Raw genomic sequence first — 26,382 nt, forward strand, 5'->3', positions numbered from 1 at the left:
GTTACATCTCAGTGAAGAAAGACAAAAAAGAGATATATAGGCCTATTAAGCATCCATTATTTCCTTCTGGAAAATATGTCTCTTCTTAACAATACATAAATGAAGACTTTAGTCATTTAGAAGGCAGGCATTGTCTCTGTTTCCTTTTGTGTGCCATTTGGGTTGGGCTTGTTTTCCAGAGCTTCTGAATGGTGGGCCCTCCAAGAGCACAAGGCAACACCTCAGTTGGCTGGCAGCCAATACTGTACATTAGCTTTCACAAAAAAATCAACTCAGTGGATAGAGACAGGGCCTAGTGTGAACTCGATGAACTTCACTGTCCTCACACTGGGCTGTTTAGGATGTCTTGTCTTGTTTCCAAAAAGTTGGCTGACGTTCGTAAGTACTGTAGTGACAGCTGCAGCAGTCATATGTTATCACTATGCACAGAGCCGTTTAAGAAAAAGACATGCATGTTTCAGTCGAAAATGTGATCTTTTCCTCTTTAAATAGGAATTAGCAATTCATCTCTTTTAGAATTAAGAAGTGCTAATTAGCAGGCATATCCAAACACACATTAAAGCTGTGTTTAGTTTGTAGTATCACTGTCCAAGTTGTGTTAGCTAGGTGTCGAGATTCATTAGCCAACAGATTAATCTACTTATAGATAGTGTGGTTTTTAATTAAAAAGGAAAGGCTTTCTTTATGCATTAATGCTGCACAGCTGTATTTACCAGATGGTGAGGAAATGTAACAGTGTATTGCCAGGGATGTAGCTGTTCTTGGATCAGTGAAAACTCGCCTCATCTGAAATTCTCAAACACACAGCAAAAGTACTGTTGAGAAAGCTGTTCTGAGAAGTACTACAAGATATTCAAGATATACCTTGTGACAAGGAGAAGGGCGTGGCCGGGCCGTGATGGAGCACAGGTGGCGCTGGATCAGCTGATCAGCGGGAGAGCGAGAAAAGGGGCAGCCAGAGATGCCGGTTCGAGAGATAGAGAGAGAGACACGCAGTCGTGTTGCATGTGTGTCTGTGTCCTTAAGTTTTATGTTGTTTTAAGTTCATTTATATTATTAAAGTTTATGTTTACTGTTCAGCTGGTTGTCGCCTCCTCCTTGCCCGTTCTGTTACAAACCTTCACTTCTACTAGAAGCCAAATACAGGAGATTCATTATTCAGTACCAACTCAAGTGATTCCTCGAGTTAGGCTGCCTTATGGGAATTTTACAGTAACTCCTTGCTCTCAGTCTGTGTTTTTGTGAGCGCTGATATTTCATTGCGCTGAGCTAAGTTAAAAGGATTTAACTGCAGTAGTCGCATTCAGTACAAACTCTGTTAACAAAGTCTTTTAAACTAGTCTCAGCTGGTTTGCTGGTCTTTTTTTGGTTTAAGCTGATCTGTTTGGTCTCCCAGCCTGGCCAAGTTGGTGCTCAGTTTGTTTAGCCAGTCTGACCAGCAAAGATACATTTCTTTTTCAGCACTGGACATGCAATTGAGTTAGTTAAAGGTGGGGGATTTTTTACCCAGTGTCAGCTAATGAAATCTACTGTGAACACTTTATCTGTATACAGTTTGCTATTGCTATAGTTTGCTACTGCTACCTGAGTTGAAATATACTACTACAGGCAGGGTTCTTGTCAGTTATTTTGTCCTTTTATTATTGTTTTTGTCCACTATCTCTTTTTATCACCCCTATGTGGGTGGCCTTTGCTGAGTCCACGCACTCCCGATCTTTCATCACTGTGTACCAATTAACTACAGATTGTTTTCATATTGCCCAGTAAAACAAGGGCCTTAAAATGTTTTGTCATTTCCAAAGTGTCGCAAAATTACATGGCCATTTCATCCTCCAGGTGCAGGCCTTGTTCAGCTCGAATTGAGGCACGCAATCACTCATTGTGACTAGTAAAAGCAGCCCCAATCAAAGTGGTGTCTGGCTAAAAGAGGCAGGCTTCCTAATGAGAGCTCTTCAATATGGTAGGGGAATGTGCTGTAATGTCCAATCTCAGCTAAAGAACTGCCACTATAGATCACTGCTGCTATGTTTCAGAGAGTGATTAAACAGCATGGCCACTGAGAACCTCCATAGTCCTTAACATGCTTGGCCATGTTGGGCTCATATATATTAAATAGTATATTATTATCATTTTCAAATGTGTCAATATGATTATGCCACAGAGGGCAACAGCACAAAATATTCTGAAAGAACCAACATCACCCACAAATTTGCACAAGTTGAATGTATGCTGCATGATCTAAGCATACTGTAAACAAGATTTGTATATTTTGCTTCCTCTACATTGAGTACTGCAAAGCTGTTACAAATATGCATGATTAAAAGTTTTATTGAAAGTAGCACTTGAAGGGCCCCAAAGACTTCAGAGTAGATAAATATGGGGATTCTCAACAAGCATTCATTCACAACCAAGAATTTCTATAGCCATTTTTGAAATACCATACTGTAGGGCTGGGTTACGCAATCACCTCACAATAGAATACGTTTTGCGATACATATGTCATGATTCAATATATTCTGAGGCATCACAATATCATAATTGGATCACGATTTAAAATGTGCTAAATGCGTGAAAGAGACTCAGCGTGTCCATGAGAGAAAGAATGAATCTTGATTGAGCAGGTTGAGTTTTTGAGAATATCTCTCGTGCCTCATAGAAGCGGCTTGACCGCACAGAGAAATGGCAGTCTCAGACTTAATGCTTATTTAGAGGACCTGCTTCTTCATTATTGAACTGTAAGACATGATATAAATACATAAAAAGATAGATCGAAATATTGATAAAGGGATCTAAAGTATAGATACAATATCATGAGCACAGGTATTGTGATATATTGATAAATTATTGTATTGGCACAGCCTTATACCATACCACTCTTACTTTTATAATGTTCAACCTCCTGAGACCTGAGTGTGACTTGTGTGTGCATTATTTAAAGTTCAACAACGACAAACCGTGGTTTACAGCAGAGCTCACAGAGTCTTGGACCAACAACTGGCTGACGACCTGAACGTGTTCTACTGCAGATTTGAAAGGCCCAATCTCACACCCCACACCCACTCTGACCTTCACTTCACACAAACACCAACACCTCCTGCAACCCCCCTCCTACCCCCTCCTTCTACTCAACCTGCACTTAAGATCCGTGAAGATGATGTGAGCCGGGTCTTTCGGAAACAAAAGACGAGGAAAGCTTCAGGCCCAGATGGCGTCTCACCAGCGTGTCTTCGATCCTGTGCTAACCAGCTGGCCCCCATCTTCACACAGATCTTCAATAGATCACTGGAGCAGTGTGAGGTCCCATGCTGCTTCAAACGCTCAATCATTATTCCTGTCCCAAAGAAACCAAAAATCACAGGACTTAATGACTACAGACCTGTCGCCCTGACGTCTGTGGTCATGAAATCATTAGAGAGACTGGTGTTGGCCCACCTGAAGAACATCACTGGACCCTTTCTAGATCCCCTTCAATTTGCTTATCAAGCAAACAGGTCTGTGGATTATGCAGTCAACATGGAATTGCATCATATCCTGCAACATCTGGACAGACCAGGGACATATGCAAGGATCCTTTTTGTGGACTTCAGTTCGGCTTTCAACACCATCATCCCAGCTGTACTCCAGAATAAATTACACCAACTCTCTGTTCCCATGTCTATCTGTCAGTGGATTACTAGCTTTCTGACGGACAGGCAGCAGCTTGTGAGTCAGGGGAAACTCACTTCCAGCACCTGTACAATCAGCACTGGTGCCCCCCAGGGATGTGTGCTCTCCCCACTACTCTTCTCCCTCTACACCAATGACTGCATCGCCAAGGACCCCTCTGTCAAGCTCCTGAAGTTTGCAGACGACACCACTGTCATCGGCCTCATCCGAGATGACGATGAGTCTGCATACAGAAGGGAGTTTGAACAGCTGGCTGTCTGGTGCAGTCAAAACAACCTTGAGCTGAACACACTCAAAATGGTGGAGATGACTGTGGACTTTAGGAGGAACACCCCAACACTTACCCCCCACACCATTCTAAACAGCACTGTGGCAGCAGTGGAGTCATTCAGGTTCCTGGGCATTACCATCTCACAGGACCTGAAGTGGGAGACCCACATTGACTCCATTGTGAAAAAGGCCCAGCTTTGGTTGTACTTCTTTCGTCAGCTGAGGAAGTTCAACCTGCCACAGGCGCTGCTGATACAGTTCTACTCAGCGGTCATTGAGTCTGTCCTCAGCTACGAAATCAGACATCAGAAGACTACAAAGGACAATTCGGACTGCTGAGAGGATTATTGGTTGCCCCCTGCCCTCCCTTCAAGAACTATACACTTCCAGAGTGAGGGAAAAGGCTGGAAAAAACACTCTGGACCCAACTCACCCTGCCCATTACCTTTTTGAACTGTTGCCTTTTGGCTGACGCTTCAGAGCTCTGAGCACCAGAACCATCAGGCACAGGAACAGTTTTTCCCTCAGGCTATCCATTTCATGAACAGTTAAATTGCCCCATTGAGCAATAACTATGTGCAATACACAGTTTAACAGATTGTATTTGCACTGTACATAACAGATAACAGATTTGTATTAGATTTGTACTACGTATGTGTAAGTGTGTATGTATGTATGTGTGTGTCTGTGTGTGTATGTACATATGTGTATAATTTATTTTGTTTTATTATTATTATTATTATTATTATTATTATCTATGTCTTGCTGCTGTTTTTGTATTGTTTTTGTATTGTTGTACACTGGAAGCTCCTGTCACCAAGACAAATTCCTTGTATGTGTAAGCATACTTGGCAATAAAGCTGATTCTGATTCTGATTCTGATTCTGATGTCTGCCAAACATGTAGAGTGGTCCAAACATCATCTGTAGCCTGAAACTGAACTTTTGAATGAATGTTTGGACTGAATGCACTTAGCTGCATAGAGAGCTATTGGATGCTCCCTTGCTCCCTGTTTAATGAATGACTTAACCTCCAGTGTGCTGTCTGTCTGCACTGGTCCCAGAACAGTTCGAAATGCACCTTATTCCCATCCGAACTCCATATAAAGCAAAAATGTTCATCTTTTGATTGATTCTCAATGTGAAAATGCACAGTGAATATCGGAATGCATTTACTACTGTTAACGAATAGAACCATATTGTACAGTGATAACAAAATTAAATATAACAAAATGTATATTAAAATGAAGCGAAATGACCCACAGATGTGTTAATGTTGAAATGTATTAAAAAAACATGTTTTTTAAACTTTTCAGGGAATAATGTCCCAAAATCCACGTATGTTGACATCATGTTTATCAGCGTGCTTATGCACGAAAAATGTATGCATTTTTTAAACGGCCATATCAAACGAAACTAGAGCCGCTACTCTTTACACCCAAACAGGTTTCAATGAAAAAACTTAGAGGTTTCTTACCAGAGGCACTTTTGTTGGCTCTGCACCCGTAGACATGCTTCACGGAAATCGACGTCATGTTGCTGTGTCACGTGACTCAGTGCACCAGAAGTTGAACCCTTAAATGACAGTCTAGTGTCTTCTGAACAGTATTCAGCCAGTTTAAATTAATTGTAATTATGCATTGCATATAGCAAAGCCACGCATGTGGACGCGGGTCGCATTAGGAAACTGTGGACAGTATGCAGATTTTATATATGAATGGAATACCCAGATTACCTACTACATTTGCTGAAATGTGCAGTATACAACAGAGCACACTGCTTGAAATACTGTATCCCATTACCCCATCTTTCTCCTTCCAGTGTGACAAATGAACCAAAATAAGTAATATCTGTAATATTAAAGTAATATTAGCTGCAATTGCTATCATTTTTTGATAATACTTAAATCAATTATTTCACAGAAGTAGACTAAAAATGCAAAATATATATATATATTTTTTTATTATAATGTTTTAGTTGATAACTGAGTGCCACAATGTAATGGGGCCAAATGACAACAAAGGACTACAATTTGAAATGTTTATCACTGCATAGTGCATACTTTCACATAGTATGCAGTAAGCAGTATACACTAGAATTTCATTACTAGCCTGTGTTAGATCAAAATGTACAGCTCACAAGGTTTTTTTTTTTTTTTTTTTAAGTGTATTTTCCTGTAGTAATCTTAAGAGAATGAATATTACCTACTTCAAGGTAAACATTTAGGAATTTCACAGTTATAAAACTTTTTTTCCCAGAACTGTGTTGGATCTCTGTATTCTAGCAGTATGTATTTCTAAATTCTTACAGAATAAACTGTAGCAAGCACCACTTGATGGATCTCTTGGGTTGAGTTGCGGTCTGACCAAACATCTGTGGTTTGGTAAATTATACGAGTGGGATTGTGTTATTGTTTTTAGTCTTTTGCTTGATGACATGAACTCTGATTTTGATTTCAAATGAAAACCATTTTTCCCACTCCTTTGATGTCATTAAGTTTTTATATAATTTATCATCATTCTCCTCTTAAACACTTAAAGCAGCTAGCAGCTGCACAGAGTGCTTAACATTATGAGATGCATCTCTTTAAATTCTTTTGAAGGTATACACAAAACACTATAATAAGATTATTCTCAGCATCTGGTCTGAAAGAGAGGAGTACCTTCAGAGAGTCTGATATCGCTGAGGTAGATGAGTGTGCTTTTCTATGGGGCTCAATTACAAGTACCAGGAAAGGCAGACTTATAGATTGCTCTCTTTTACATAGTTTAAGTCAAGCTGCATTGGAGAGGAGACCACTTTGCAAAAAAAAAAAAAAAAAAATTCTCATTACTTTGGCACTTTCTACAAATAGGGTCATTTTTGGTGTCCCATTTCTTTTTTTAAATAATTAGAGGCACAAATATAATGTTCTTTGTAGTGAGAACTATAATATATTTTAGATAAACTATTAAACTAGCATGCAGAGTAGGTGGTTTTAATACATCAGACACATCATCAAATTTCATCACATAATATCTGACCCCCCGCTCCCGGGTGAATCAAATGCTGATTCTGCCCCTTCTCAAGCGTCCAACAATTAAAATCATACATACAACAATGTCATAATTTGTTGAAAAGATATTCAATTCATTGTAGAAAAACATTATTAATTATTAACTAATAAAAACGTAAGGTTAAGATATGCCCCACATTTTGCGTGTTACTTTGAGACCACATGATTTCCTCCCATTACAAAAATGAAGCTTAAATTAAAAAATGTCTTAGCGGTGTAACCGTCCAAAGACAGTAAAAAATAAATAAAATAAAAAAAGGTCTCATTAAAAGATGGAATTCTTCAAAAAAGAAATATTGGCATAAGTATTGTGGAATAATCTTTTCTTATTTGACAAATTCACTGTCAAAAAATAAATAAATAAGCAGTGAAAGAATTTAGTTTTAAAATGGCAATTGACTGTGTTTTAAGTTTTTTTTTTTTTTTATCTTTATGAAAAGGTACACATTTTTCAGGTCAAATAGAGTAAAGAAAACTTTTTTATATTTGTGACTCAAAATTTTTTTTTTAAAGTCCTTGAAATATGTTTGAGAACTTATTTTGAAATGAATGACTTTAGTTGTGTACATAATGCAAGGTGCAAGGAAATAATTTTAATACATTTTACACCACTTTTAAGTCTTAAATGTTTTTATTTTTATTTAATTTTTTTAGAAAAAGCTAAAAATGTATGTAAAAATGTAAAAATGTATAATCAATATGGACATAGATATTACATATACGTACACTATGTCCCACATTTTGGTAACAGGGCTGCAAAGACACCAAACCCCATCGAAAATAAATGTTAAATAAAACGCCTCATATAATATTCTGTTTAACCTCCTGAGGTTGACAATTAACATTTTCCAAAGGTTAAGCACCTCTTTTCACTGTTCATTTGCTCAAAAAGAAAGTAAGAAAAATTAGTTATAGACCCTATTTTGAACCTATTTGTGGAAAGTGCCCTAAATGCTGGAGGCAAGAAGAGAGAACTTTATCATTCACACATTCACTGTTTTTTCAGATTAGGACATGCAGTATTGACCCATTAAAGATGGTTACCACTGAGGTAGTAGTCTCATCTGTTTTTAATTTTGTGTAAACCTCACTGAAGCAGTCAGACAGAGAGAGAAAGGGCAGCACTGCTGACATGCTAGTGTTATATGGGGAAGTGGGAATGAAAAGAAACTCATAACAGAATCTCCTGACTCAGAGTACTCTCTTAAACAAAAACTTACATGCTGATAAATAACCTGTTATGCTGCACAGAAAAAGCTGGAGTAAAGGATGTGAAACTGGTCATATTTATACCCAGTGGTTTTGGCTGCTTTAGTGTCTGGTTACCTTCTTGTTTCACTGCTAATCTACACGGCTCTGTTTTGGAGTTTCAGAGAAAGCTGAAAAATCTTTGAGTTATATTTGATGCGAGTTTGACATTTGATCCACGTGCAGAATACTGTTAAAAAATCATTTTTTTAATCTCAGAAATATTGCAAGAATATGCCCTACGCTATCTTTCTCTGTCGCTGAAAAACCGATCAACACTTTTGTTTTTTCACGCATTGACTATTGCAATGCACTCCTTGCTGGGGTCTCTACATTTACACTAAAGAATTGCAATATGTGCTAAATACGGCAGCTAGAATCCTGACTAGTGCCAGGACAAGTGATCACATCACTCCTATCTTGGAATCCTTGCACTGACTCCCTGTCAGGTTTCTTGTTGATTTTAAAATTCTAATGCTCACTTATAAAGCTTTGCATGGTTTGGCTCCCGAGTATTTGTCTGAGCTTTTAACCCTTTACTCCCCAAAACGTAATCTCCGCTTCTCCCAATCTGGTCCCTTGGTGTGTCCCTCTGACTTGTCTACGTTCTATGGGTGACAGGGCTTTCTCTTATTATGTTCCTAAATTGGGGAACTCACTTCCAGCTAATATAAGAGAAGCACAGACTTTAGGCATTTTTAAATCTTTTCTTAAAACATATTTCTTCAGAATAGTTTTTACTTGACTCTTTTATTTTTGTATTCTATTTATTATTGTCTGTGATTTGATACGCATGTTTATATACTCTATTTGTTTTTATGATTTGTATTATTATATGCTTGAGTTTTTACTGTTAAAGCGCTTTGAGAAGCTACTTTTAAAGGCGTTATATAAAAATAAAGTTTATTGTTATTATTATCCTGAACGCTGTCACTGTGGCATGCTCCCACCCTATTGCCTTCATGGGATAAGAGTAAAGGGCTTGAAGCTGTAGTATTTTCCCACACCACTGCAGGGTATCCCGCACAGGAAAAGTAATGATGTCATGAGCTACCACACATTCCCGAAAGGAGGCTTGAAAAATATTGTTATCGTCCCAAAACCCAAACACAGGAAGGTCATCTGACAGATTGCAAAGTGTAAAGCATGCAACCCCCTTTCTTTCTCTCCATGATAGCTCCAGGTTTTCTCAGAATTTATATACATATTTGACTATGAAATTTTGTTCTTTTTTCGATCGAATGTTTAATAGTTTTAGTATTAATTGTAGTAAATAGTTACACAGATTAAGAGAAGTTTGTCAGACAAAACTGAAAGACAAAATCAAACCAAACAAATGAACCTTGCATTGTGCACACTGTGTAATATTCACTGTTTCTTCTATTGCACCAAATTATTGCACTTTCCAATTAAGTTCTATAGTTGTTTCCGATAAAACAGAGAAAAGGTGACCAAATACTGTATATCTAAAGTTACTTACACTTCCTTTTAATGAAGCACAGATTCTCTCAAATGGAAGAATTTTGAAAATATCCCCATACTCTTTGAAGAGCATTTATCCATGGTCCTATTAAGTAAAATGCACTTTTGACCAATAAATAGCAGGATTTGAGTGAATGTCATGTGCTGCAACTATCAGATTGCCATGCACCAGTAAAGAACCATGGGCCCTTACAAATAGTCAAGTATGGTATCTAATTTCCTTTTGATCCTATTCCAGAACTGTGAGAACCAAAACATGTCAAATAGAACGTCTTTTCCTGCATTGTATTGTATGTAGGCCTACCATACATGCTTGTTTTCTTTCTCTTCAAACTTTTGTATTTTTGCTGGTCAAAAACTTTGTATCTTGGCATTTATTTTTAAGAATGATTTCTTTTGAGTGTTTTCAGTCATGCATGAAGCTCCAGTTACTCAAATAAATGATTATGATTTCACAAACAAACAGCCACACCACAAATTGGTAAAGTAGCCACAAGACATTGATGGCTAAATTGATACTTACTCGCAAAATATTCTTTCCTCTCTGTGTAAGTTGAGCCAACAGTCTACCTCAGGAGTCACTGTGGCTGTTAAGGATAGCAGCAATACTCTTTTAGCTTTGCTCTGCTTCTCCACAACAAACATGTCTTAGAAAAACACAGCCACAAGACCACATCGCGGGCCAGCATCTTCCAGCTCCAGCCTTTGGGGTTGGCTCAGGCTGCGTGTGCAGTTCTAGCAAAGTGTCATCTGGCACTCTGCAGTTCTCACACCACTGAGGCTCTCTGACCCATATTTGACTGTTTGGGAAGTCTGCAGCTGGAGGAGCTTGGGGTGTTTTAGAGCCTCGTGGTGTAGCTGATTGAGTTGAATGTACCTGAACCAGCTGTGAGGCTTTCCGCACACTGCGCGATCTCTCCAAGTTTGTATTTCTTCAGGCAGAAAGTTAAACCCATGTTAAGGATCTGAGAAGCATATGTGCAGCCAGAGGTTTAAGGGATGATCTGCATCCTGATTAAAATGTTTTCATTAACCTAAGCCTAATAAGTAGCTGGGTTCATAGTAGGAAGAGGTGAGATTATTTTTTAGAGTTGAAAAAAAAGGGGGGAAATAGAGGAATAGTTCACAATAAAATTCTGTCATCATTTACACATGACATAAGTCATTCCAAACCAGTATAATGTTCTTGCTTCAGACATATGCAGTCACCTGCAGGACAATTGCAAAATTACACTAAATGCACTTAATACAATTTAATACAGTTAATTTTACGATGATTACACTTTGTGCAGCATAAAATGAGAATTAAATATCAGCTAGTTTTAAGGATTATTTGTATATTAATAATAAAAAAATATAATAATAAATGCATAAAACAGATAAATTAACGAATAGGTAAATGAACAAGTAAATAAATAAATTGCACAGAACTGTGTGGACGGCCACGCACCTCAGCCGGCTGGGGCTATGGGTCAACTGGGAAAAGAGCAAGCTCTCCCCGGTTCAGAGCATCTCTTTTCTCGGTGTGCCTCACGAACGAGCGTGCACAGTCGGTGCTGAACTGTCTGAAGGCGTTCAGACTGAGGACAGCGGTTCCACTGAAACTTTTTCAGAGGCTCCTGGGGCATATGGCATCCTCAGCGGTGGCCACAGCGCTCAGGTTGATGCATATAAGACTGCTTCAGCACTGGCTTCAGACTCGATTCCTGAGATGGGCATGGCGCCGTGGGACACATCGCGTGGTCATCACGCCGATCTGTCGCCGCCTCTTCAGCCCTTGGACCTACCTAGCATTTCTACGGGCAGGGGTTCCCCTAGAGCAGGTCTCCAGGTGCATCGTGGTTATGACGGATGCCTCCAAGACAGGCTGGGGTACCATATGCAACGGGCATGCAGCTGCCAGCTCTTGGACTGGCCCGCGGCTGCGTTGGCACATCAACTGCCTCGAGTTGTTGGCAGTACTGCTCGCCCTGTGGAGGCTCCGGCCATTGATCCAGGGCAAGCATGTGTTGGTCCAGACGGACAACACGGCGACGGTGGTGTACATCAACTGCCAAGGCGGCCTACGCTCCCGTTGCATGTCACAACTCGCCCGCTGTCTCCTCTGGAGTCAGCAGCGCCTCAAGTTGCTGCGAGCCACTCACATCCCGGGCGACCTCAACACCGCAGCTGACGCGCTGTTACGACAGGTTACACTCAGGGGAGAGAGGAGACTCCACCCCCAGGTGGTCCAGCTGATTTGGAGTCGATTCGGTCGAGCACAGGCAGACCTGTTTGCTTCCCGGGAATCCTCCCACTCAGAAGCAGCTCAGAGCAGCTCTTTGTCTGCTTTGGCGGACAGCGGAAAGGGAGCGCTGTCTCCAAACAGAGGATTGCCCATTGGGTCATTGACGCCATCATGATGGCATATCACACTCAGGATGTGCCACCCCCCGTGGGGCTATGAGCCCAGTATACCAGGAGTGTGCAGTGGTTATTAAGTTGGAAGCTTACTGGAGGGGAAGATTACCAGTGAATAATTATTTAAATTACAGCCGGTTTCTCACACAAAGTTAACGCAGAACTTCAGATGATTTGTAATGTAGCATACAAGTCATATGGACAGCTTTTATGATGCTTTTGCATATTTTTGGAAGGTTGAAAGCTTCAGTCCCCATTCATTGTAATTGCATGTGAAACAGTGACCAGCACGGTCTTCAAAATTTCTCAGCTTGTGTTCAACAGAAGAGAGAAAGTTATTCTGGTTTAGAACAACATGAGGGTAAGCAAATGATGACAGAATTTTCTTTTTTGGGGGAACTATTCCTTTTAGCGACTAGTTACACAGACAGATGGTTGTATTGTCAGAGAGAAAAGTGCTGTACCACCCCCCTGCCTCCCCAGTTGATCCTGTGTTTCCTCGTTCTCTTTTCTCCATCTCTCATTTTTTGTCAATTCATTGAAATAGTATAAGAGAGAAAATGCATTTTATGGGGGGTGTCTTGCATTCTTCGGGTGGTCTTTATGGCAGATACTATGCTGCTTCATTATAATGTCCAAGTGTGTTACGCTTAGAGGCACTGCCTTGTGCTGATCCCAGCACAGAGAATGACTAGAGCTTTACTTTTCAGAATTTCAGCTGAGTCTTGCACTTTTATGTACCTGAAGGGTTGTATTACAGTTATGGTGAGTGCTGTGTGTACAGCACACTTTGTACTCTGGGGTCACATTACTATCCTTTCTTAGCATCTAATTGTTGATGCTTGAGGATGAAAGGAGACATTTAGCTTTGTATGAAATCCCTTAAATTAAAGGCAGTGAGTGGTTATCACCCTGTTTAAAGGCAAACACTTAAACTATGCTATGAAGTTTCAGCATAGCATAATTTTTCATGCTTCAGCCATAAACATTTATACGCTGCAAACAGCTATCAACAAACAAATGCAATGTCGGTATAAAGAGATTAGCAGATTACAATTTCTTTGAAAGGTTTGAGAAACACAAAAAATGCATACATATGTACATGTACAGAATGCTTTTGAAACGCAGAAGCAAAAGGTTGTGGACTGAAATTCATCACTCCAGTTTTAAGAGGTGAACTCATCTTATTTGCTGGTTGTTTGTGTGTTTTAGGGACTTAGAGTCTGATGAGACTTACACCTACCATGTGCTGACAGTGTCTAGAACAGCGGAGAGTGAACCATCTCCTCCTCTCTCTCACCAGCTGGGCTCACCCTACTGTGGGGATGGACTCATCCAAAAGTAAGAGATCTTACTCACAGAGCATTAAAATCATACTAACATGTTCAAAGTTTTTTTTGAGTGTGTGTCAAGTTTAAGGTATAAATAAATGTATTAAAATTGATAGAAAAAAGTACATATTATGTGATTTATTTGTTTAGCTATAGAAAATAGTTGTCAATGTGTTTAGTTTCCATGCACTGTGAAACATCCTTTAAACAAAGTATATTTACCTAAAAACCAAAATTGCATAAGATATTGAGTAGGGATGTCCCGATACCGATACTGGTATCAGAATCGGGCCCGATACCATGCTCATGTACTTGTACTCATGCTTGTAAAAATGCAATACCAATAACCAAAATCGATACCATTGATACCGATACCAAAAAAACGCTACCATCTGACGTACAAATGCCATTACATAAACATTCAGCGCACAAATTAATATCACATCATGTCCTAGTGAGATTATTTAACAGCAAAAGCTGCGATTTAATGAGATAAATATATAGTTTGCATGTGAAGCTTTGAATGCTTTGTGTGCTTGTGAATGTGTGGCAGTAGCAGATTTAGGCATGGGCGACATGTGCAGTTGCCCAGGGCAGCATCTTGTGGTGGGGCTGCACGAGGCACCCACATATACCCCCCGGTCAAGGCACCCTAATCCCCCCCCCCCCATCAACAACTTTGGGGGCGTGTTGCGGTGGGTTTCGCCCAGGGCACCATACAAGCTAGAACCGCCACTAATGTGTGGAGATGGTACTGTGCTGACATAAAGACACAAAGTGCTCATACCTTTTAGAGCTCCTTAACTCATACACGGAAAACACCATCACGAGTATTGCATGCTCTGTTTGTAGTAGATGACAGCAGGTAGAGCGCTAATTCACTTTTTAGAGCAAGGCACATACAGACTACATATTTATTTAATTAAATAGCAGCATTTTGCTGTTTAATAATCACTTTGAGTCACATAGTGACCAGATTTTCAGGAGTGGGAAGCTACCATAATTTCAACTTCAGTGCTCCTTGGTCACAACAACACACAGAAACACTTCAAAATAAAAGCTCAATTTAAAGGGAAAAAAGTACGACAGAAATAGATCACTACTGTATAGTTATATAATATTCACTGTCATACTACTACTACTAATAATAAATCAATAGTAATTGTATTATACTTTTATATACTGTACTATACTACACTATACTATACAACACTATACTTAAGCAATATCACACGAGCAAGAGTGCGATATGGCCCTACATCAGCACAGCTGTGATTCGGCCATTGGTAATCACAGCAGTGCTGATTTAGGGCCATATAGCATGATTGCGAGTGTCATTCAGTATAAAAATCGCAATCTTCTCCGCCATTTTGAACAGTACTTTCTCTCCAATGTGGAAACTCTGGTAAGAGGTAAGCGCCTTGAGTTTTTGTAATCAATCAGTCTGTTGTGTCTCTCAGCTGTGATGAGCCTTCATGCTGAAGTTGTTAATTTAAAGCGGTTTAAAGCTATTTCCTAGCTTTAGTAGTGTAGATAGTAATATGAGCGATCATGGAGCGCTGTTGTATGTAAACACTGGCTGACGTGGATTCACTTTATGTCACCTAACTGACTCATATTACACACAAAATGATCTTTTGCCACCACCTGCTGGCTAATATATGTAATGTAAAAAAAAAAAACTACATGTAAGAGACACGTATACAGTAACTCTTAACACATATGCACTACTCTTACACTTTAGTTTAAAACAGCACGAACACAAGCGGAGTGATACACACAATGAAGCGTCTGAGTGCTGATGGTGTCAGACCATCAGTGTTCATGAAACGTCTCTCGTCCAATCAGATTCGAGGACCAGAACTAACTGTTGTATACTATACTATACTATACTATACTATACTATACTATACTATACTACACTACACTACACTATACTATACTACACTAAACTACACTATAATATACTACACTATACTATACTATACTACACTATACTATACTACAATACACTATACTGTACTGTACAATTCTGTCATACTACTACTACTAATAATAAATCAATAGTAATTGTATTATACTTTTATATACTGTACTATACTACACTATACTATACAACACTATACTTAAAAAATATCACACAAGCAAGAGTGCGATATGGCCCTACATCAGCACTGCTGTGAATCTGCCGTTATTCTACACTATACTACACTATACTACACTATACTATACTACAATACACTATACTATACTATACTATTCTACACTATACTACACTATACTATACTATTTTACACTATACTACAATATACTATACTATACTACACTATACTATACTACAATATACTATACTACAATATACTATACTACACTATCCTATACTATACTGTACTATACTATACTACACTACACTACACTACATTATACTGTACTATACTATACACTACACTATACTACACTATACTCTACTCTACTATATTATAATATTCTACACTATACTATACTATACATCTCACATCTGTGATGCTCTGTTATTCAGCACTTTATTTGACAAAAATAACTCCAGTGTTGTATTTTGGATCGTGATGTAAGGTTCTGTTTAAAATCACTTCATTTGATAAAAATATTACAATATCATGTTGAAAATTAATTGTTATACTTTCATTTAATTAAAGTTTTAATGAATTTGTTTATTTAAACACCTTTTTGATGATACAATTGATATAAACAGTTGATATGGAATTAAGAAAAAAAAAAAAAATATATATATATATATATATATATATATATATATATATATATATATATATATATATATATATATAAACAACAGGTATCGAACTCGGTATTGGCGAGTACCAAAAAAATGTAAAATAAATAAAATATCGGTACTTGCACTCGTTCTCAAAAAAATTGTATCGGGACATCCCTAATATTAAGACTTTATTTAGTATTATTAGATTGATGTCCTGCGATGACATACACATAATTTTGCAGCACTGGCTAAATCTTTTATAATTAGGCTATTATGCATGCATTTTTTGTACCTCAAATTAATTGAGAGACTACATGGAATATTCGTGCTTTTCATGTGTCACACCAGAGGAAATTCAAAAATTGCATATTGTGGTACTGTTTGTTATTTTTAAACCTCTTTTTGCCTTCTTTTCCCTTATACATTCATACACATATATATATATATATATATATATATATATATATATATATATAGAATATTGATGTTGAATCGATATTGTTATTCATTCATCTTAAATGAATTTTCATTTCTAAGTATAAACCTCACTAAATGTATTTTTTTATTTCTTATATTCTAACATTTTTTGCAGTGTGTTTTGCATTGCTGACTGACAGAGTTTTTAACACACCTTCGGTGGCAGTTACCTTATTTGTGTAACATAACATTGACTCAATATGACGTTCAAGCATAAATGTGTTTGCCTTTCAGATATCTTGGGGAGCAGTGTGATGATATGAACTTTGCTAATGGAGATGGCTGCTCAAACCAGTGCAAGAAAGAGCCCTTGTTCAATTGTGTTGGTATGTGACCTCAGTCTTTAGGTAAAAATATTAAAGCAATATCCTGGGTTCAACACAAGTTAAGTGCATGACTGTAAATGCAGTTTTTTCTTGTTTTTATAAACATGGGGCATGCGTTAAAAATATTATTTGTAGTAATCCACAGCATTATCCTGTCAACAGAGCTTAACTTGTTTTGAACCTGGAAAATACATAAATACATACATACACACACATATATATATATATATATATATATATATATATATATATATATATATATATATATATATATATATATATATATATATTCTTTGATGTATTTTTAAAGAATGAACCAAAAATGTTTCAGAAAAAAATATATTGATAATATGTATTATAAAATATATTCATATCATTTGGAATATTACTTATTCATTTTTCTAGATATATTTTTGGCCATTTTTTTCTATATTTTAAAATCAAATAATAAAATAACAAAAATAATATATTTCAGCAAGAATAGAAAATAGTTGCTTGGTCCCAATGTTCTGAATTTAAAGAATGATCTGGGAAATTTGGAAAATACTTTTCTTATAAATATAGTTCTTTCTATGTTTCAATTATATTGTGGCCAGAAAAAAGTGCTTTATGCTTTTGACTACAATTTCAAACTATTAAAACAACAAATTGTAACATCAGTTTGATTGATGTTGTGCTTCAGCAGCATTTTTCTGCATTGCTCATTACTTCTCAGCTCTCTATTGATGTCAGTTCTGCATGGGTGTCCAGCCATCAATCTTATGGCTTCAGTCTGTCATCAGTGTCCCCCAGCGTCCTACAGTGACAATGTGAGAAAGGCAGAGAAATTTCTGTTGTACTATCCCTTTATTGTACAAAACTTTTTAGCTAGTTGTGATGTTAATGGAGTGCTTTAAGTTGCGAGTTAATCAGTTCTGTCAAAACAATTGGCCACATAACTGGACCCTCTTATGGACATTTAAGTCCCCTCACAAAGGACTTTACTCTTTGCTGTAGAGCTCTAAGATCTGCCTAACGAGCACTAGCAGACCTTTGTGGCACTTCCTTCTGTTAGCAGTAATGCACCAATCACCTTTTCTTCTCAACGTGTGGACGGAAAGCAGGAATGGAGTAGAAGAGCCCAAAAAAGACAGAGAAAAGAAATGATGAAAGGAGACAGAAGAGAAAAAAGAAGGGCTTTTGAAGTTCGCTGTTGAATGTAGCCTATATTCATCAAGCTGAAGGCTTGCTTGACCTCTAGGCCACCTCTGGAAGTCTGAGGTTGCACAAGTACATGACAGTGCTTAATTGGCAGTTCCGCCTCTTTGAAATAGGTTCAATGAGTTCGTCCTTCATTGCCTTAAATAATGGCCTGTGAAATTCAGCACATTCTACTTTCGTTGCTTCATTAAAGGAGTAGTTTACCAAAAAACATGAAAATACTTTCATCAGTTTCTGTCATCTCATGTTGTTCCAAACCCGTATGACTTCCGCTTTTCCATGGAACACAAAAGGAAATGTTAGGCAGGATGTTAGCTTAAGTCACCATTTACTTTTATTTAATCTTTTTCCATACAATGATAGTGAATGGGAACTGAGGCTGTCATTCTGGCTAAACATCTCCTTTTGCATTCCAGAAAGAAAGTCAAGTGGGTTTGGAACAATATGATGGTGATTAAATGATGACAGAATATTTATTTTTGAGTGGACTATTCCTCTAAGCTTTATAAAGGTTTCAAATCATGAGGAATGCAATTTTTCTTGATCTTTTAAGTTAAAAGATCTTAATGTACTATGAAAACATGCTGCAACTTTCTAAACTCAAAACTCTTCTACCCAATGAAAATGAGCGTTGATTAAAATTAAAATGCAAAAATTACTCTACTCTGTACTTTTTTTTTTTTTTAAATGACCCTGAACCCAATTTTCTGAAAACAGACAGACATGACAGTCTATGTTTACATGTTAATGACAGCTATTGGGTGATCATTATTAATAATGGTGGATTATTAAAAATGTATGATGTGACCCCTTTGCCTGAAATGTTAGAACTCTCAATATCACTTTCAACATTTCTGTTTCCATTCTTGATCAGTTCCAGCTGAACATTTGACATGAATAAAATGTGTCTTATCTCAGCTTAGTGTTTTTGTACAACTTACATTTATGTTTAACGAGCCCCAAGACAAACGTCTGATCAAGGAGAAGTGCAATGATCTACTGTTACATCAATCCTGCAGTTCTTGATGTTTTTTCAGCCCTCTGTTTTTAATGTGTCACGAGAATTGGACGTGGTAACAGTATTAATAAAACAATTCCTGTACATTTTTGGTACAGGAAGTGATGTGACAAGGTGCAGCGTGGATCCTGCTGCCCTTACACATTGTAGCTTCCTCTGAATGATTTATTGTAGCTGCTGTGCGCCTGAGGATGGCTCTAATTTTACATAGGCCCTGCCTGCTAATATTGCTTGGAGGCTGTCAGGGAAAGAGTGTTCAAATTGATAAGTGCATATCGTAAAAACATGTTTCCTGTTTGCTGTTTGCACTGATTGGCACTTAGTAGCTGTTGATTACCAAGATGACTGAACAGGTGACAGGACAGGACAGTTAAAAGCATGTTTCCCTAGTGTCAGCTACACATATCTAGATTTTACTTACACAACAGAGTCTATAGGGAGAGACAGGAATGGGAAATATCAGGGCACCAACTATGATGCTTCCTCAGCATTTAAAATTCCAGTATATTTATATATTTATAGACAGATAGATGTCTTTATTAAAAAAAAGGTAGAAGCCTTTCATTGACTATTATAGTGTGAGTTTAAATGAGATAATCAATTTGCTGGAATTGTGTCTGGGCAGTACAGTCATAAAAGAGGTAATCTGTCTGTCATCATGAATGATTTGATTTATCACTGTCCTTGTATGAACGGCAGTAAAAAATAGACTATACATTAACTCTATGAAGTAATGCCATATGAAAAAATGACTGCTCTTCATGAGCAAGCAACAAAATAGAATGCACTCTACTTAACTAAATTTAATATAAGGTTATTTTGAAAGGAAAACCCTGAGACTTTAAACACACACCTGTTGCATTGTCACCACTTTAAACAAGCTGTTTATTTGCATACTATCCAGATTGCTTAAGTGGAATTTATTTAGCATTCTTCTCTACTTAAAATATGCCAATTAGTTATTTTTAAATACAAATACACTTTTGACTACAAATTATTCCATCAGTTTGATTGATGTTTTGCTTCAGCAACATTTAACTGCACTTCTCAACTCTTCTCCAACTTGTGAGATTGCCATATAGATGTGCCATAGGGGTGCCGTTGTTACTTACAGTTAGGATTAAAGGGATAGTTCACCCAAACATGAATATTCATCATTTGCTCACTCTCATGTCTTCCCAAACCTGTGAGACTTCCTTTCTTTTTTGAAACACAAAAGGAGATATTTATAGCAGAATGTCCAAGCCGCTCTTTTACATACATTGAAAGTGAATGGTGACAACAGCTGTAAAGCAAGGTTTTCAATGAATAGTGACTTAAATTTTAGTCTGTTCCTCACTCAATGCTATTGTATGGCTTCAGAAGACTTAGATTATGGCATACAAGTTGTATGTACTACTGTTATGATGCTTTTATGGAGTTTTTTGTCCTTTTTGGTGCTTCACATCCCCTGGTCATCATCTACTTTTATTTATTTTTTAAAGAACAGCTTCAACATTCTACTAAATATCTGATTAACTTGCCTGCGATTAGCAATATTTGAAATGGGATTTTGATCTCATACATTTCTCATCTCTAACTCTCCTCTGAAGATGAGCCCAGCTTGTGTTACTTTTACGACGGTGATGGCGTGTGTGAGGACTTTGAGCGGGAGGCAAGTGTAAGGGACTGCGGTCTTTACACACCAAGTGGTTTCCTGGATCAATGGGCCAATGGGGTGGAAGTGTCCAATGAGGAGAAGGTACACTGTCCAGCGGAGGTGGCCGCTGGATACCCTGCAGTGACAAAGGTGAGACCACATGCATGTACTTTGGAAGAAAGACAACTTTTACAAGCATACCTGCAGATGTGCACATACACACATTTGGATAGTTGACATGAAATGCATATCTCACTCTATATCTTGACAATGAAGCCAGACTGAACAGTACAGTTTTTCACATTAAAGAGCTGAGAAGTGTTCAGTACATTCTGTTAAGGAGATTTGAAATTTTGCCCTAACCCTTCACACATGGAAGTAGTAAAGAATTGGCTCTTTCTGAGGGACGTCTAAAAAAAACTGTGTTATTTTACTCCCTGGATATTTCAACATGATACATTTCTAATTTTACAGTTTTATTGGCCACTACTCCTCTTTCTCTCCCCTCTTTCGTGATGTTTGTGGAGTGCAAGTCTCTTGTGCCCGAAATCGTGCAAGCTCCTGAATTAATCATGTCACAAAACTATTCCTATCACACTGTGCGCAACCTAAGGATTTATGGCACTGAGAAATGGCCATTTTTCATAGTTGAGCTTAAACCTCATTGTTGCTAGAAACTGTATTTTGGGTCGTAATGGGAAACAGTGGCACATAGGTTACAATGACTTGAAATCATTCCTCATTGTAATATATCGCACAGTGTTGCCAATATGCCTTTGTGTGGAGTTTATTTTACTTTCACTTCATGGTCTCGCAAGTATTGTATATGAATGTAAATCAAAGCCCTGTTGGATTGAAAACAGAGTCAGAGCTTAAGTGAAACGGTTTGTGATCAATGTTAGTGCTGTATCGGAATGACTAATTGGTTTTATTGTGTGGCCAATCAGCCAACAGATGTTCAGTACTGACTGTCGAGCCCTGTGTACAGTAATGTACTTGAATCAGTGGAGGGGAGGTGGTGGAGAGGGGAGCAGTGTCAGTGAGGTTATGATGGCGTACTGAGAGAGATAAAGCGAGAGAGAGAGAGAAATCTCAGGAGACGATAGAAGAGCAAAGTAAGGAGTGCAGAAACTAATATAATAATAATAATTTGTATTTATACAGCGCCTTTCACAATACTCAAGGTCACTTTATAAAGAAGTCATATAACAAAACAAAACAAAATTAAAGCAAAACAATCAGTCAACAACAACAAAAAAATTTATAACCCGGGTTATCATTACACAAAGTAAAAAGGTGAGGTTTGAGTTGAGATTTAAAGGCAGTCAAGTAAGAAAGTTCATGGAGAGAGAGTGGAAGAGAATTCCAGAGGTGAGGGGCAACTACTGAAAAAGACCTGCCACCCACAGAAGACAACCTGAAATTAGGGGTGGTGAGAAGATTAGCTCCAGAAGACCGTAGAGTACAAGAGGGTGAGTAAGAAGATAATAATTCAGAAAGATAGAGCGGAGCAAGTCCATGTAAAGATTTAAAGGTTACTGGCAACCAATGAAGCTCATGTAGTATGAGAGTGAAATGGTCAGATTTCTTCATATGTGTGAGGACCCTGGCAGCTGAGTTTTGAATGTATTGAAGTCGTTTGAGAGTTTTAGAAGGAAGACCAAAAAGAAGAGTATTACAATAATCTAACCTAGTGGTTATGAATGCATGAATAACAGTTTCAGCATCTTTCTTGCTTAACAGAGTCTGAAAATGGGCAATATTGCGTAGTTGAAAAAATTATGCTTTTGTGACATGTTCTTCAAAAGTCAGCATAGGGTCAAATATAACCACTAGATTACGAACAGTTGGAGAGGTCTGAATGGCAACACCATCTATGTCCAAGCTAAGGTTGTGTTCAGAGGAAATAAGGGTTTTGTGGCCAATTAGTAATATTTAAGTTTTTTTTTCAGTTTTGAGTTTCATAAAGTTGGAGTCCAACCAGTATCTGAGATCTTGAATACATGCAGAAAGTGATGGTAGTAGAGAAGCTGATGAGGAGTGATAGCTGATATAAATTTGAGTGTCGTCAGTATAGCTGTGAAAGCTAAGGCCTTGTTGTCTCATGATTTACCCCATAGGGAGCATGTAAATTATAAAATGGAACGGACCCAGCACTGAACCCTGAGGAACACCACGTGAGACAGGAGCAGTGGAAGATTTGTGGTTCTTAACAGTAATTAACTGATGTCTGTCCATCAGATAAGATCTGAACCAGTTTAGCGCAATGCCCAAGACACCTATAGCTGAGAGGCGAGAGATAAGAATGCTGTGAAAAACAGTATCAAAGGCTGAGGTTAGATCTAATAGCAGAAGGATATTAAGCGCTCCAGTGTCTGCTGAAGAGAGAAGGTCATTAACAACCTTAAAAAGTGCGGCCTCTGTGCTATGATAGGGACAAAAACCTGACTGCAAGGGTTCATAAAGATTAATGGTGAGCAAGTGAGCTTGTAACTCGGCACCCACAACTTTCTCCAACATTTTGGCCACAAACGGAAAATTTGAGATGGGTCTCAAGTTTTGTAAAACTGACACATCCAGGCCAGGCTTCTTGAGGATGGGTTTGAAAGCTGCCACTTTCAGGGCAGCAGGCACAGAACCTGATGCCAGACAGCTATTAATTAGGTGAGAAATAGGTGAAGTGAAAAGATAGAGACAGCTTTTGAGAAAGGTTGTAGGGATAGGATTGAGCTGGCATGTCAAAGAATTTGATTTGCTAATCAACTCAGCAATAGTGGTGGGGGAGGTTGAGAAAAATTTGTGAAAAGTGTGACTAGGTGAGCTGGAGAATATTCAAAGAGCTGATTAGAGTCAAATAATTGGTAGTTCGATTCAATTTTATTGTTAAAGAATTGGAGAAAAGGTTCACATAATGCATCAGAGAAAAAATTTGTCCAGAGGCTGTGTGAGTTTTTGAACTGAATTAAAAAGTGTTCTGGGCTTACAAGTTTGATATGATGGAAGTAATGTAGGAAGAGCGTGCAGTGTTCAGGGCAGCTTTGTAAAGTGAGCAATGGTCAACAAGGCATGGACAGTAAGTCCAGTTTTCCTAACAAGTCTCTCAAGATGCCAACCATTAGCTTTCAAGGAATGAAGTTCCGACGTAAACCAAGGGGAAGAATGAGATGATGGTACACACCTAGTTTTAACTTGAGCATATTTATCTAGGACTGCAGCCAGTGTGTTATTATACATGGAGAGAATTTAATTTGGGCTGGAGAGTGTAAGAGAGGATGGAAGAGAGGAGGCACAAATAGAGTCAGCAAAAGATGAAGGATTAATAGGTTTCAGGTTTCAGTATGATATCTTTCTGTTGTTCCTCCTTTTTTAGTTGAGGAATATTAAGACTAAATTCAATTAACATATGGTCTGAAAATCCACCCACAGAACCTAAAATAGAGATGTCACCAAGCCCAGAGTATCAAATAAGGTCAAGTGTATGACCATGAGGGTGTGTTGGGAAATTCACATATTGATTGAAATTAAAGCAGTCAAGAACAAACAAAAAATCACTGGCAAAAGGAGAAACCATATCCACATGAATGTTAAAATCACCCAGCAATTCAGCAGAGGAATGCATAGCACATGCCAAGGTAAGTAATTCGCTCAAATCAGAAAGAAAGCTTGATTGGCTTTTAGGAGGTCGATAAATTAACATAACAAGGAGAGGGGTGGCGCCCAAGATTTTAAAGGACAGATATTCAAAAGATGTTACTTCAATAAAATTTACAGGGACAGCTTTCAAGTTTAGATGAAAAACAGCAGCCAGTCCACCACCCCTCCCCATAAGATGGGGTTTTGCCAGAAATGTATATCCAGGAGGAGTCAATAGGTTTAAATCCATAAAGTCATTATGAGTCTGCCAAGTTTCAGTGATGAAAAACATTTCTAGTTTATTGTCAATGATAATATCTCTGAGTAAAGAGCCTTTTTTAGTCAGCGAGCGAGAGTTCAGTAAAGCACATCTGTTATATCGTGTGCAGTGATCTGTTTCAATCCCACTGTACAATTCATCCCTGGGAAGATATTTTAGAGAGCTGTAGTTTATCGCTTTGGGAAGCGGGCTCGCGGACTGCGGTTAGTGAGGCGAAACAGGGATTCCATGTGAGCAGCCAGGTGAAAGTGGTAGTAGTAGGTAAAGTTCCAATCCTAATGGTTGATAATAAGGTAATTCCCAGTACCATCCAGTAGAATCCAAGAGTAGCAAATATTGTCAAACAGCAGACCAGTAAAGGAACAAAGCCAGATGAAACATGGATAACGAACTACAGCAGAAACAACGTAAAACATAAACAAAACAAACAAAACAAGTTCACCAGTGAGAAGCGGCAGCCAAACGCGCACAGCGTACTCTCACGTGACAGGAAATCCCAGAATATCTTATCTTTCTCTTTTCATGCCATTTTCCCCATTCTATCTCCCTTTTAAGCATTACATAAGAATTGTCTAGTTTTGCGGCTAATTTTGTAACCGTTTCATTCAAATTTTATGAGGCATTTAGAGATGAAAAGATGTTATGAATCCCCCTCGCTCCAATCAGTTCTCTCCCTGCAGAGCTGTCTTGGAGTAGTGAATGAAGTGAACTGCCAGTCACTGAATATAAATCATATAATATTACATCACCTCTAGGTCTATGAACTCCAGGATGATTCCACTCTGAGAGAAAAAAATTATTAGAACATTATGCTTATCTGTCTGTGTAACCAAACAAAGATAGATGCTAATTTTTGTCCAGACAGGTTATATGCAGGTGGAATGTAAGAACAACTGCTGAGAGGTTTTCACATAAAAATTATTAATCTTTTAAAGATTTCTGGCTTATTCCCATTATGTAGTACCTTTTTTTTAATTCTGAAAATGATTATTCACTTTTTTGAAAGTGAATATGGTTGCGATGAAATTTAAATGAAAGAAAGCATTTAAAAGGGTTTACCAGACTTTCAGAAATATGATCTTCTCAGGCTCAGACACCTAAACATTATTAATTATAACTTATCTACACAATGGCTTGAAAATTAACAGGATGACTAACAGAGGTAAAGTCAGCTATAAGCTAACTCAGTGAGGGATTTTGATATTATCATACCGGTTCTGTAATTTTATCACAAGATGTAATGTTTTAGAAGGAGACAAACCAACTAACACCACAAAATCACAGAATTAATCAATTATATCTCTTTTACTGATGTCTGTGCTGTTGTTTTCCCACCAAAACTGATGTCAAAAGATGTCATTCCGGGTTCAATTAAAGTTTAGCTCAATTGACAGCATTTGTGGCATATTATTGATTACCAGAAAAAAAAAAAAAAAAAAATCGTGGTTTTAGAGAGGCACTTACAATTGAAGTGAATGGGGCTGATTTTTGGAGGGTTTAAACAGAAATTTGAAGATAAAATTATATAAAAGCACTTGCATTAATTATAATGTTAAAACTTGGGTACTATTTGAGCTGTAAAGTTGTTTAAATTGTCGTTTTT

General features: G+C 37.8%; 1 protein-coding gene across 1 annotated transcript in view; it reads left to right on the forward strand.

The window, feature by feature from the left end:
* pappab (pregnancy-associated plasma protein A, pappalysin 1b) overlaps positions 1–26,382 on the forward strand; it is a 138,852-nt gene that overhangs the window by 36,372 nt on the left and 76,098 nt on the right. The window contains exons 8-10 of the mRNA XM_051669375.1: positions 13,333–13,461; positions 16,918–17,009; positions 20,820–21,016. Of these exons, the coding sequence (XP_051525335.1) occupies positions 13,333–13,461; positions 16,918–17,009; positions 20,820–21,016 (418 nt within the window). The remainder of the gene's footprint in view (positions 1–13,332; positions 13,462–16,917; positions 17,010–20,819; positions 21,017–26,382) is intronic.

The sequence above is a fragment of the Myxocyprinus asiaticus genome, chromosome 3 (genome assembly GCF_019703515.2).
Source record: "Myxocyprinus asiaticus isolate MX2 ecotype Aquarium Trade chromosome 3, UBuf_Myxa_2, whole genome shotgun sequence".
Classification (NCBI taxonomy): domain Eukaryota; kingdom Metazoa; phylum Chordata; class Actinopteri; order Cypriniformes; family Catostomidae; genus Myxocyprinus; species Myxocyprinus asiaticus.